General features: G+C 35.2%; 1 protein-coding gene across 1 annotated transcript; it reads right to left on the bottom strand.

Annotated features, from left to right (window-relative positions):
- Positions 1–354: 354 nt before the first annotated feature.
- Positions 355–1,216, bottom strand: LOC130815020 (uncharacterized). Its single transcript, XM_057681349.1, has 2 exons — positions 1,129–1,216; positions 355–1,025 (listed from the first exon to the last, which is right to left on the bottom strand). The coding sequence occupies exons 1-2, from the start codon at positions 1,214–1,216 to the stop codon at positions 355–357; spliced, it is 759 nt and encodes a 252-aa protein (XP_057537332.1).
- Between the last annotated feature and the right edge of the window lie 12,943 nt (positions 1,217–14,159).

Genomic DNA, 14,159 nt, shown 5'->3' with positions numbered 1-14,159 from the left:
TGATTTTTGATTGCCTCTCCATATCGCTGTGGAGGCATCATCTCTTTCGTACTGTAGGAGTAGCTAGTGAGTAGAAATGATGGCTTTGATTTTGTTAATCAATGGAAGCCCCATAATGGCGTTATAAGAAAACTTTATATCTAATACGGTAAAGCGAATTACCAGAATTCGGCCTCTCTCTATCATGTTGATCACACCATTAGTTGCGCTAGAGTGATCCTTCGTCTCGGATTTCTTTTCCGGCTCTAGTTTTCTGTATTCTCGATTGTTAGAGTTATACCTCTTTCCAGGTGAACCACGTTAGAGGAACTGGTTCAATTTCCCCTCATCAGCATACTGGTCCGGGATTCTCTTTCATTCATGATAGTTCGAAAGTGTGTGCCCATGTTTCTTGTGATATTCACACCACAAATCCATATTTCTTCCATTTTTTGGTGTAGGGATTGTTGAAGGAGGAGGTAGTTCATCTCTCATGGCGTAGAAGATGTCTCTTCTATTTCGGTTAAACCTTGCTTCATAACCGTCATTTCTGGGTTTCCGTGGTGGGTATTTTCTTTCTCCTTCGGATTGGTTGGGACCTCTTCTTGCAACCTGATTTTGGTTTTGGGGTTTCTGCCTCTGAGTCTCAGCCATTTTATCACTCTTCCTTTTCTTGGAGTTAGGATCCAATTGATGGCAGATGTCGGAAGCAATGACAAAACTATTGGCTTGCCTCATTGCTTTAGAATAGGTTTTGACTTGATTTTCCAGGAGTTGGAATTTCAACTTGTGAGTTTTCATGCCGTTTATTAAGGCTGACACAACAATAGACGTTTCTAAATCAGTTACTGCCAAGACTCCGTTATCGAGTCGTTGAAGGTAAGCAGAAAAGGATTCTCGTTCTTGTTGAGTTATGCTCAACAAGTGAAAGTTAGACTTCTCTTGCCTCTTGGAAGCCATAAAATGGCTAAGGAACTTAGGTTCGAACTCGCCAAAGCTATTAATGCTTCCATTGGGAAGCGAAGTATACCAAGTTAGGGCTAGGCCTGTCAAGGTAATGGGAAAGAATTTATACAAGAGCGCTGGGTTTGTAGTATAAAATACCATTAGATTTTCAGGCTATCATGTGTTCTTCGGGGCATTGAGTGCCGGAGAAGGGAATTATAGCTGGAATTTCAATCTTGGCAGGATTTGGCATGGCTAAGATGTCCGTAGACAGAGGAGAATTTAGTGGCATAGGCGCTTCATTTCCTTGGATGGCACATGGAGGGGTAGAGGAATCCGCCACATGGAATGAACTGTTTTAGTCCTTAGTTCCTTGGGACCTCTGGCTTCTTTTTCTATGTAGGTTAGACACTATGGTTTTTTTCCCGCTAAATTTTGTTGAGATGAGATCTTATGTTAGTGCTGTTTGATTTTTTGGAGATGTTGACGAGAGATGTCTCTCTCCTGGAATGCGTCTTTCTTGAAGTTTCTGCCTTGGAGTGAGATTGATGACTTTCCCCCATGGTGTGGCGCTCAGAATCGGGCGTAGCCTTTTGTGGTCAGCGAACATAGTTCGAAGATCCTAGATTTGTTGTGCCATGGTTGCTAAAGTGGCATTCAAATCTGTGTTGTTGTTTAGTTGAGGCGGATTTTGCTGGGTGGCAACATTGTGTAACTACTCAGCAAAAGTTTGCGAAAGATTGTTTGCAAGATATAAAGATCTTGCCTTGTTACAGCCTGGTTTTCTCGATGAGAAGTGGAAGTGTCTGCGCTTCGAGCTATAGGCGCTTCCTTTGTGTAGACTCAATTAGGAATGGGAACAGCAACAAGAGGGGGGGTGAATTGTTGTTGTTACTAATTCAAGCTTTCTTGCCTTGTATTTGCGGAATTGAATTAAGATAAATAAAGCTTGAACTTAGAGCAAAATAATAAAAGAGACAAACGATTTTTACGTGGAAACCTTCTAGGCCTAAATAGAAGGTAAAACCACGACCCCTCGGGATTTCTAAATTCTCCACTATGTTTAAGACAACTCGTTACAATTACATTAAACATCTAACTTCACTCGAAGCGCATCAACTAGGCCAACTTCTCTCTCAAATTGCTTCACTCAAAGCAACAAACTTAGCTTCACTAAAAGCTAAACTCCTCATTAGCTTCACTCAAAGCTATCTAATTCTCCCTTAGACTCACTCGAGTCTAATTACAAGTTCTCTCAAAAACCCTTACAAAAAGGATAAAAATTCAAATAAAATCAATAAGTTCCACAAGAAAACATTATAAATTAATTGGCATTTTTAAAACAAAATTTTCTTGTAAAAATTCTCCCTAAATTACATATGATTTAATGGCTCATACTAAGGCGAGTTTTGAAGAATAACCGAGTCCACTATTTATAGAGCTAAAATCGCTAAGAAAATGGAATAATCCAATCCATTATTCCTTTATCAAAAAGATCATGGGAGTAATGTGGATTAATCACACAGATGGTTATTTCCACAAGACTTGATTAAATCAAGCATACGGTTATAACAACAATAACCGTTGTTCCCATTTACTAAAAATAGGTTCTGTTCCCTTTAAGCAGCAGTTTCTTCAACAGCTGTTCCTGTTCCAGTACTAACTGTTGGAATGTTTTTTCTATTTATAGAAACGGTTATACTTAATAAAAATAAACACGTTAACCTATTATCTAAGATAAAGACCGGTTAAAAATAATAGCTAAGACCTATTCAACAACCGCTATTTCTATTTTTAGCATATCCAATATTTACTAAATATAGATCCTAAAATAAAGGATCTTTATTTAGAGACTCATACGTAAAGTAAATTTTAGAAAACTTTTTGCCAATTAACTATAATAAATAAATGCAACAAATTAATTTCAGTAAATTAACTAAAAATAATAATTATAAATAAATAACCAGAATTTCCAGTTAACGTAGGCTGACTCCAGTTCAGGAACAGTGCGCTGTCTCCAATTTCCAGTTTTGTTAGAACATCCAACTTAGGAACAGTAGACTTCTTGTCTCCATTTTACATCCCAAGTGATATACTCTTCTAACATCTCTTGAATCCTTTTGACACGTACTTTTCCATGAACTAAGCCATAGGTACTATCAACAATCATAATTACGATCGGATATCGACCTGCACACAATCTCTAAAAACAAAATCATATTTGTTTAAATAAAGTGTAGTCATCATCAAAACTCAAGAGGTCCAACAAATTCCCCCTTTTTGATGATGACTAACTTTTAAACAAACTTAAAACAAAATTAGAGTAAAATCAATATTATAGAGCATGTCAAAGATTTAAACAACTCTACATAACTTAGTAAATTAACTCGTTACAATATAATTTACCAAGCAATCATAGCAACACAGTTTACTCCATATAGTATATAAAAACACAACATAAAATATATGTTTTTAAATAGTTTCCAAAAATACTTAACATAAATCACTAAGTATTTCAAATGTAATAACTTTGAAATCAGAACAATTAATCATATAGTTAGAGCATATATCTTATACTCCTATCAACAAAACATTCAAAACAATTATTAGAACAATTCATCATCAGAGTCATCAGAGCAACAGTTCATCATATAACTTCTATTATCAGAGCAATATAAATCAATCTTGATCATAAGCATCAGAGCATCAAGCATTAACAAAAGGTGTTAACTATATACTGACAATAGATTAACTATACTTTGACAATCACAGCAAACAAGCAATCAAGCAATAAGCAAGCAATAAACAATCATCAAATCATGAATCATAAACCTTAATCCTAAAGTCCAACATAATAGATTTAATCAGAGCTAAGCATACTCATGCATTATTTAAGTTTGTGTCAAATATTCCCCCTTTTGACATCATTCAAAAAGAATTGGAGCAATCAAACCACAGCACTAAGCATATAGTCATAGTCAAAGAGAGAATAAGGATGCACAAAGTAAAAAGCAGTAACAATGAATGCAAACGAGATCAGTTATGATTAATCGTCACAGATAGTTAGTAGCATAAAAGAAAATGCAGTTCATAGTATGAATTAGGACAAACAGTACCCCAGCTGGTACAAATCAAAAGCAAGAAAAGATTTTTTGATGATAGTGAAGGTTGCAACAAATAAGAAAATATTATGAGTATCAGGAGAAATTAAGATGCAGGAGCTTCTTCATCTATATATTCTGTTTCCACCTCCACAGTATCCAATTTTGCTCCCAGACGAGCCTCCATTTGAGTCATCTGGTCAGTTAGTGAGGCTAAGGAAACACGAACTTCATCTAGAAACTTAAAGAAGCAATCCTGCAATTCATCAAGTTTGAGGATAATGGAGTATAAAGGAGCTGTAGGAACTGTTGTCTGCTCAAAGCCTTGGTGTGGAAATGTGTGAACAGGTGGTGGTGAAGTTGGTATTGGTGATGGTGGTGGTGATGGGAAATGATGGAATGATGGAGTGGTTGCCTTTGGTGAGGGGAAATGATTTGGTTCAGCCCAAGAGTCATTATCAAGATCAACTACAGGTGTTTTCCCTTTGGCAGCAAGCCTTCTACTCTTCCTTGAGGTTGAGCAAGACTGCTTCATAGTAGGCACAGATACCTCCTCCTTGCATACACCAATGTCCTCCTTCTCCTTATCAGAAAGAACAGTCTCCTGTTCCTTATCTCCAGATCCTTCCTTCTTCTGTTCCTCCATTTCAACCTCTCCCTTTTTGGTTTCCTTCTCATTTTCAGAATTAACATTGATTGTTTCAACAACGTTCACAAGGGTCCCATTCTCATTTAATCTAAGGTGTAAGTTATTTAAGCACTTGGCACCTATCATATTGTTCGCACCCATGGGAAAGTTTTGTCCTTCAAGTGGAACACCTATCTTCCTAAAAATCAAAGTCAGCAAACCTCCATATCCAATCACACAACCTTTAAAAATACATTCACTTAAGTGAGAGATCATCAAAGAGGGAAAATTGATTTTAATATTGTTAGCCATGCAGTAAATTAGGGTTGCATCTCGCAGACTTACTTCACTGCGTTTGGAATTTCGCGGCAAAACAAATCTACGTGCAATGTTACACAGCAATTTGTGTAAAGGGGATAGTGCATTATGGCTGACCTTCCCTCGTTTTTTAGTGATCCCTAAAAATTTCCAAACATCCTTTTCATCTATTTCAAAGAAAGTTATTTTTGATCCAACATAACAAACATCAAATCCATTTGCGGGCACACCTAGCCATTCTCCCAATTTTTGACTATTGAACTCTATTTTAACTTCTTTAACAGAACTCGAACAAACACCATGATTAAGCAAAAAATTCGAGACAAACTCACGCATCAGTTTTGGGTATAATGGATTGCAGCAATATTCTGCGATCAAAGATTCCCAAGACTGAGTCTGTAATATAGTGTGTAACTGAAGAAAAGAGGTTGAATCATACCATTTTTTGTCCAATCCAAACCCAACCATCATTTCTTTTGACACTTCTTCAGCATTTAAGTGAACATCAACTTTTGCCTTCTTTGCTGAAGATGATTTCTTTGAAGTAGATGGTCTTTTTCTCTTGTTCCTTGCTTGCCTTTTAGACGCACCAGGAATGTCCTGCTGTTCTTTCGAGGATGACTCTTGAGCAGTTAATAAAGGTGTTGGGTGGATAATTCTCAAAGGCTTGGGTTGTTTCATTTTGGGTGTACGGCTCTTGGTTCTAATGGTGATTTGATGAGTTGGTGGAGTGAAATTTTTCAGAAAATGTGAAAAGATGAAGATGATTTTTGGATTCAGAGTTGATTGCGTTTGAGGATGAAGGTTTTAGGGCTTGACGTGTGAGAGTGTATATAATGAATGTGAGGGGACGTATGTTTAGGTGATTCATGTTCCTTATTTAATTCGCGCATATGGACACAAAATGAGAAATGGAAACAGATGGATTTAGTGAAGAATTATGATGATTTAACTCCCGCTATTTTAATGGAAATTGCTGGGTAAATATATATTAAATATTATGATTTTTTTTTTAATGAAAATGAAAAATAAATGGAAATTTTATGCTACTATAGTCTGATAAAATCAAACAAGCAATCATATGAGCATTCACAGTATATGCTTTCAAATAGTGCGTACCTGATCCTTTCGATAATCGATCTTTCAATCAAGATTTTGTGGTTGATCAACCTTTTCAATTTTCATTCTGTCTTTAAGGATCACATATGTCACTCACTTCAATGCAGCTTGATCATGCCAAGTTCCAATCTCATTTTTTCATGTTGTTCCCTTGGAAGCGGTTTAGTCATGATATCTGCTACTTGCTCGTTGGAGTTTACATGCTTTAAAATAATATTTTATTTTCAACATTATCCTTAAGAAAATGATGCCTAATGTGAATGTGTTTTACTCATGAATGATGCACTAGATCTTTAGATATGCATATGGCACTGGTATTATCATAATAAATAGGAACACATTCAAACTTAATACCAAAATCTCTTAGCTGCTGTTTTGTCCAAAGCATTTGGGAACAGCAAGCTGCTGCTGCTACGTATTCAGCTTCGGCAGTAGATAATGCAACAGTGTTTTGTTTCTTGGAACTCCATGAAACTAAACATGAGCCAAGAAATTGTACCATACCTGATGTACTTTTTCTATTAACTAGATCACCTGCATAATCTGCATCACTAAAACCTTTCAAATCATAGACATCACTTTTAGGGTAAAATAAAGACAAGTCATCTGTTCCTTTCAGATATCTTAAGATTCGTTTAACTGCAGTGAGATGTGATTTTTTAGGATTGGATTGAAATCTAGCACATAAACCAACACTAAAAGCAATATCGGGTCTACTAGCAGTTAGATACATTAAAGAGCCAATCATGCCTCTATACATAGTTTGATCAATATTTGTTCCATTTGGGTCTTCATCTAACCTAACATTTGTAGCCATAGGTGTATTGTTGGTTTTAGCATTATTCAAGCCATATTTCTTGAGAAGTTCTTTTATATATTTTTGTTGGTGAATGAAGATATCATTAGCTGTTTGTTTAATTTGTAACCCAAGGAAGAAGTTTAGTTCTCCCATCATACTCATTTCAAATTCATTAGTCATTAGGTTAGCAAATTCTTTACACAACAGTTCATTAGTGGCTCCAAAAATAATATCATCAACATATATTTGAACAACTAAAATATCCGAACCTCTATTCTTAAAGAATAAGGTTTTGTCTATTTTGCCTCTTACAAAGTCATTTTGAATCAAAAACTTTGATAGTCTTTCATACCATTGCCTAGGAGCTTGTTTCAAGCCATAAAGAGCTTTATCAAGCTTGTAGACATGATCAAGACAAGAGGTATTTTCAAAGCCAGGGGTTGTTCAACAAAAACTTCTTCATCAAGAAAGCCATTTAAAAAAGCACATTTCACATCCATTTGATATAATTTAAAGTTCATGAATGCAGCAAAAGAAATTAAGATTCTTATAGCCTCTAACCTTGCTACTGGAGCAAATGTCTCGGTATAATCAATACCTTCTTGTTGATTGTATCCTTTGACCACGAGCCTTGCTTTGTTTCTAACAATTATTCCATGCTCATCTAGTTTATTCCGAAATACCCATTTCAAACAAACTACCTTTTTGTGTTTTGGTTTGGGTTCCAAGTGCCATACTTTATTTCTTTAAAATTCATTTAATTCGTCTTGCATGGCCACAATCCATTCGGAATCCTTTAGAGCTTCTTCATGATTCTTGGGCTCGAGTGATGATAGGAACGCAAAGTGTGCACAAAAGTTTCTCATTTGAGATCTAGTTTGTGTTCCTTTATTCAAATCACTTATAATCAAATCAAGAGGATGATAACTTTGGTATTTCCAAGGTTTGGGCACAAATTCTCTTGTGGGAACAATAGCATGTTCTGGTTCATCAGCTTGATCAATATTCTGTTCAGCTACTGGATCAACTTGCTCTTCTGTGGAAACAGCAGGATTGGGAACAGTCTGTTGGTTCTGAAGTCCCAGTTGTTCCTGATCAAGAACGTTCCTTTCTGCCTCTTCTGGGATCAGTTGTTCACCTGCTGTTCCTTGATCTAGCATTTTCATTTCTTCTTCATCATTCTCTAGATTTGCAAGACCTATCTTAAAATTATTTGTATCCTGTTCACTAGACAAAAAGTTAGTTTCATCGAAAATTATGTGAATGGATTCTTCCACGCTCATTGTTCTTTTGTTATAAACTCTGTAAGCCCTACTATGTGATGAGTAGCCAAGAAATACTACTTCATCACTTCTTTCATCAAACTTCCCTATACGTTTTCCATTCACATGAACAAAACATTTGCATCCAAACACACGAAAATAGGAAATATTTGGTTTAACACCTTTAAGCAATTCATAGGGTGTCTTTGAAGTGATTGGTCTTATTAATACACGATTCAAAATATAACATGCAGTATTAACAGCTTCGGCCCAAAAATTTCTAGGTAGACCACTAGCAATTAACATGGTTCTAGCCATTTCCTCTAAAGTTCTATTTTTCCTTTCTACTACACCATTTTGTTGTGGTGTTCGTGGTGCCGAAAAATTATGACTTAAACCATGTTCATTGCAATAATTCATGAAACTTGAATTTTCGAATTCTCTTCCATGATCTGACCTTATGTGAATAATTTGATTATTGATAGACTTTTGTATTTTGTTAGCGAAAGAAACAAACTCATTAAAGGCTTCATCTTTACTAACTAAAAATAAAATCCAAGTAAATCTACTATAATCATCATCAACAACAAACACATATCTTTTGCCACTCCAGCTTTGTGTTCTCATAGGTCCACATAGATCCATATGTAATAATTCAAGTGGTTTAGTGGTGGTCACAATGTTCTAACTAGGTCTTTTAATCTTAGTGTATTAATCAATGTATAACTAGCATGACCTAGACGCCTATGCCAAAGAAGTGGGTCGTCTTCTATAACGCTTAGACACGTTAGACTGGTTTTGGGAACAGTGTCCAGGTTCACTACATAAGTGTTCCCTTTTCTGATTCCCTCAAGAACGATGTCTCCTGTGTTATTCCTAGAAATAATGCACTTTTCAGAAGTAAAATTCACAGAGTTACCTTTATCGCAAAATTGAGAAATGCTAAGTAAGTTATGTTTCAAATTCTCGACTAAAAATACATTATCGATAGCATGGGAACATGACCTTCCAACTTTTCCTTTGGCGATTATCTCACCCTTCATATTGTCACCGAAGGTTATTGTTCCCCCATCATTGGCTTCAAGTGAGAGAAATTTAGATTTATCACCCGTCATATGCTTGGAACACCCACTGTCGAGATACCATTTGGGAGTAATTTAGGCCTTTTGAATTTTTACTTTTGGCATCTTGAATCCATTTGGGAGTAATTTTGATTTTCCCTTTTTCTCTTAAATTTAATTCAAGCTTATCATCATTGTTACGGTTGGATTCTAGATTCAACTTTAAATTTTAAAAATCATTGCACAAATCTTTAGTAGATGCGTTATTCAATTCTTTATTCAAGCCTAATAATTTGTATTGCGACAACTCAATATTAAGAATAACATTTTCCTTTTTAATTCTCTCCATATTTTCCTTTAGAATTATGTTTTGATCCAACAAACCGAAAAACCTGTTTGGACATCGTATCTAAAGGTGTTTATATAGGAGACATGGTCTTTGCTTACCTTGAGTTCGTTTTCTAATTGGAGACACTTAACATTGCAATTTTCAAGTTTAGCTTGTGTCTCCTTTAGCAAGTCTATTAATTTATTTTTACTCAATTTGGATGGATAGACAGAAAATGAGTTAGAAGAACATACCTGCTTTATGGCAAGGACATTAATTTCCATCTTCTGAAAATCTTCTTTTTCAAATTCGGTTATAGGTTTGGGAACAATTTCATGATTGGAGTTAGTAGTGATTACCTCAAAGTCTCCAATTTTGATGACTCTCCAAATTTGATAATTTTCCGCTTTGATGAAGATCTCCATCCTATTCTTCCAGTAGGTATAGAATTTACCATCAAACATGAGCGGTCTTTGAGTAGAGTATCCTTCTTCCATTCGCTCGTTCATAATTGACATTTTCGGGAACACCAGGATTCTGCCCTCAGGGTTTCCTGATCTACTGGGAACAGGGCTCTGATACCAATTGTAGACTCAATTAGGAACGGGAACAGCAACAAGAGGGGGGTGAATTGTTGTTACTAATTCAAGCTTTCTTGCCCTGTTTTTGCGGAATTGAATTAAGATAAATAAAGCTTGAACTTAGAGCAAAATAATAAAAGAGACAAACGATTTTTAAGTGGAAACCTTCTAGGCCTAAATAGAAGGAAAAACCACGACCCCTCGGGATTTCTAAATTCTCCACTATGCTTAAGGCAACTCGTTACAATTACATTAAACATCTTACTTCACTCGAAGCGCATCAACTAGGCCAACTTCTCTCTCAAATTGCTTCACTCAAAGCAACAAACTTAGCTTCACTAAAAGCTAAACTCCTCATTAGCTTCACTCAAGGCTATCTAATTCCCCCTTAGACTCACCCGAGTCTAATTACAAGTTCTCTCAAAAACCCTTACAAAAAGGATAAAAATTTAAATAAAATCAATAAGTTGCACAAGAAAATATTATAAATTAATTGGCATTTTTAAAACAAAATTTTCTTGTAAAAATTCTCCCTAAATTACATATGATTTAATGGCTCATACTAAGGCGAGTTTTGAAGAATAACCGAGTCCACTATTTATAGAGCTAAAATCGCTAAGAAAATGGAATAATCCAATCCATTATTCCTTTATCAAAAAGATCATGGGAGTAATGTGGATTAATCACACAGACGGTTATTTCCACAAGACTTTATTAAATCAAGCATACGGTTATAACAACAATAACCGTTGTTCCCATTTACTAAAAATAGGTTCTGTTCCCTTTAAGCAGCAGTTTCTTCAACAGTTGTTCCTGTTCCAGTACTAACTGCTGGAATGTTTTTTCTATTTATAGAAACGGTTATACTTAATAAAAATAGACACGTTAACCTATTATCTAAGATAAAGACCGGTTAAAAATAATAGCTAAGACCTATTCAACAACCGCTATTTCTATTTTTAGCATATCCAATATTTACTAAATATAGATCCTAAAATAAAGGATCTTTATTTAGAGACTCATACGTAAAGTAAGTTTTAGAAAACTTTTTGCCAATTAACTATAATAAATAAATGCAACAAATTAAATTCAGTACATTAACTAAAAATAATAATTATAAATAAATAACCAGAATTTCCAGTTAACGTAGGCTGACTCCAGTTCAGGAACAGTGCGCTGTCTCTCCAATTTCCAGTTTTGTTAGAACATCCAACTTAGGAACAATAGACTTCTTGTCTCCATTTTACATCCCAAGTGATATACTCTTCTAACATATCTTGAATCCTTTTGACACGTACTTTTCCATGAACTAAGCCATAGGTACTATCAACGATCATAATTACGACCGGATATCGACCTGCACACAATCTCTAAAAACAAGAACATATTTGTTTAAATAAAGTGTAGTCATCATCAAAACTCAAGAGGTCCAACACTTTGTGTTGGTTTTCCGGGGTGCCATTGAAATGTTTAGGGTTGAGTATTAGGTAATTTGGAAAGTAAGTACTTATCGTCCCTAGAGACAGTGCCAAACTGTTTCTGCCAAGAAAATGTCGAATTTATAAAGAGGACTTTAAGAGAGAAGTACCTTTGAATTAAGGGTGAGATGATCTGACCACCGCGACTGGTGTACCTACAACTACAAAGAAAGACTAAACCAAAGGCTGATGTCCCGGAAAGACCTCCGACGCTAAGTTAGACCGGGGAAGGTAAATATAAGTAATAAGTGTAAGTATGAATATGAGAGTAAAATTGCATAACCCGATATTTGTAGAAGGATTATCTATTTATAAGAGTTTCAATATAAGAATAGTAACTGTTGGGTGGTTATCTCTGTAATACTACGTCATGGAAAGTATGACCATGGAAGTAACGTAGTGATGGCGGTTATCTTGAGATGATGGGTAGTTATCCATGGAAGTGTCTTCAGTTGAAATGAAAGTGGAACACTGCTGTGTGATTAGGATGAGCACGTGACTTTCACTATTATTGACTTTAAGGGTCGATATTGACTTATACTTTTGACCCATGACCCATTAACCAAGGGTATTTTGGGCATTTCGAGTATGTGGGATTTCTCATCCCCAACAATAATAATAATTATTATTCTTATAATAATAATAATAATAATAATAATAATAATAATAATAATAATAATAATGATAATAATAATAATAAAAAGAAAAACAACAACGACAACAACAACAACAACAACAACAACAACAATAATAATATAATAGTAATAATAATAGTCTCTGATTCGTTTCTCTTTCTTATTTCCCTCTCTAACTTTTTCTCCTTTGGTGCAATTTCTCCAGCTATGGCGAGAAGTAGAGGACGGCCAAGGAAGCAAGTGGTTCGAAAACAAATTTCTTCTTCTTCCTCCTTTAAGGATAGGATGCAAATTGCTCGAGTGTTGGTGGAGTTGGATGTCGACCATGGTTTTCATGATATGATATCTTTCACTAGTGAGCATGATGAATTAATTACTTTTAAGGTTCAGTATGACTGAAACAACAGATATATGGTAAACGTAACCAATTTGGACATTTAGAGTAGTCTTGTAGAGCTGATATCACTCAAAAATGGATTCCGAAGCCTGCCTTAGTGGCTACCACATCTAAACCTACTGTGGATGAGGAGGGCTACCAAATGGTAACTTCACGTAGGGCTCCTATAGTTACTGAACCAGTTATATATGCTGATTTGTTGAGTACAAGTAATAGCTTGAGATCTTGGCGGACCATGTCCCTGAGGTTGAGTGTGATACACAGGAGACAGCACTAGGAGGTATATCCCATCCCCCCTATGTGTAACATATTATCGTGGAATGTGAGGGGGCTGAATGTGGCTAGGAAATAGTTAGACTTGGTTAAGTTCATTTCTTAAGATAATGTTAGCCTATTTGGCCTCCTTGAAACGAAGGTAAAGCGTGCTGGGCTTGGCCAACTCTACCGTGATTTGTATTCGTATTGGTGTCTTACTAATAATCTCGCTCATCACTAAGGGGGGGGGGGAGAATTATAGTGGGGTGGGATCTTGCTATCCTGAAGGTTGATGTATTGTTATGTACTAGCCATCTGATTCATTTGGCTTGCAACCTGACAATGGGCACCCCTTCTACTGTTCTTTTGTGTATGATTTTATTGACAAACATGAACGATTGATGTTATTCCAGCATCTAGGTTCTGTGCCTTGTAAAGGCCCTTGGCTTCTATTGGGGGATACTAGTACAAACTTTAGGTAACACATATTGGTAACACATTTTGATATCCAACTTCTTATGATATTATGTAACACATTCGTAACACTTAATCTTTAAGAAACAGAATCACATAACACTTTTAAAATTAGTTTTACTTATATGTAACACTTTCAAATTTGGTAGCACTAATATGTAACACTTTAAAATTGGTAACACTAGCATGTAACACTTTAATAATTAATAACATTAATATGTAACACTTTAACAATTCATGACACTGATATGTAACACTTTGTAAATTAGTAACACTAATAGGTAACACATGCACTTTAAAAATTGGTAACACTAAATGTAACATATTTTATATTAGTAATTTTAATAAGTAACACTTTTTATATTAGTAACCCTTTTGTAAATTTTTTTTTACTTAATTATTATATTTATTTATTTAATTTTAAAAGTTAAAATTGAAAAAATTAATAATATTGAATTTTTAATTACTTTAATCCTTTTTTCAATATTAATAATCTAAACTATTCTTTAATAATTTATATCCTAGCAAGCTAATTAATTTTTCAAAATTTAAAGCCCAGATGGAAGCACACACTAAAATCTATTCCTCTGCATTTGAAGCATGACGCAAATGAGTCTCGAGGAGCATCAGAAATAAGTGTACTGCATGGGTGTGCTGTCCACAAATCACCTATAGTAAAGCATTCAAAAAGCGCATGACATAAAGTTTCAGGGGCTGTCAGACATCGAGGACACATCTCTGAATCAGAAAAATGCCTATATTTTCAAACCTCATTTTTACATGCCCTCCATAGAAAGTG

The sequence above is a fragment of the Amaranthus tricolor genome, chromosome 6 (genome assembly GCF_026212465.1).
Source record: "Amaranthus tricolor cultivar Red isolate AtriRed21 chromosome 6, ASM2621246v1, whole genome shotgun sequence".
Lineage (NCBI taxonomy): Eukaryota > Viridiplantae > Streptophyta > Magnoliopsida > Caryophyllales > Amaranthaceae > Amaranthus > Amaranthus tricolor.
Note: the sequence above shows the minus strand (reverse complement) of the source record. Positions and strands in the feature narration are given on the sequence as shown.

Excerpts from the sequence above, each read along its gene's own strand:
- LOC130815020 (XM_057681349.1), bottom strand. The coding sequence starts at position 1,216 with ATGCCACTAAATTCTCCTCTGTCTACGGACATCTTAGCCATGCCAAAT. Across the intron at positions 1,026-1,128 it reads AGCTATAATTCCCTTCTCCG|GCCTAGCCCTAACTTGGTAT; the intron begins GCACTCAATGCC and ends TTACCTTGACAG.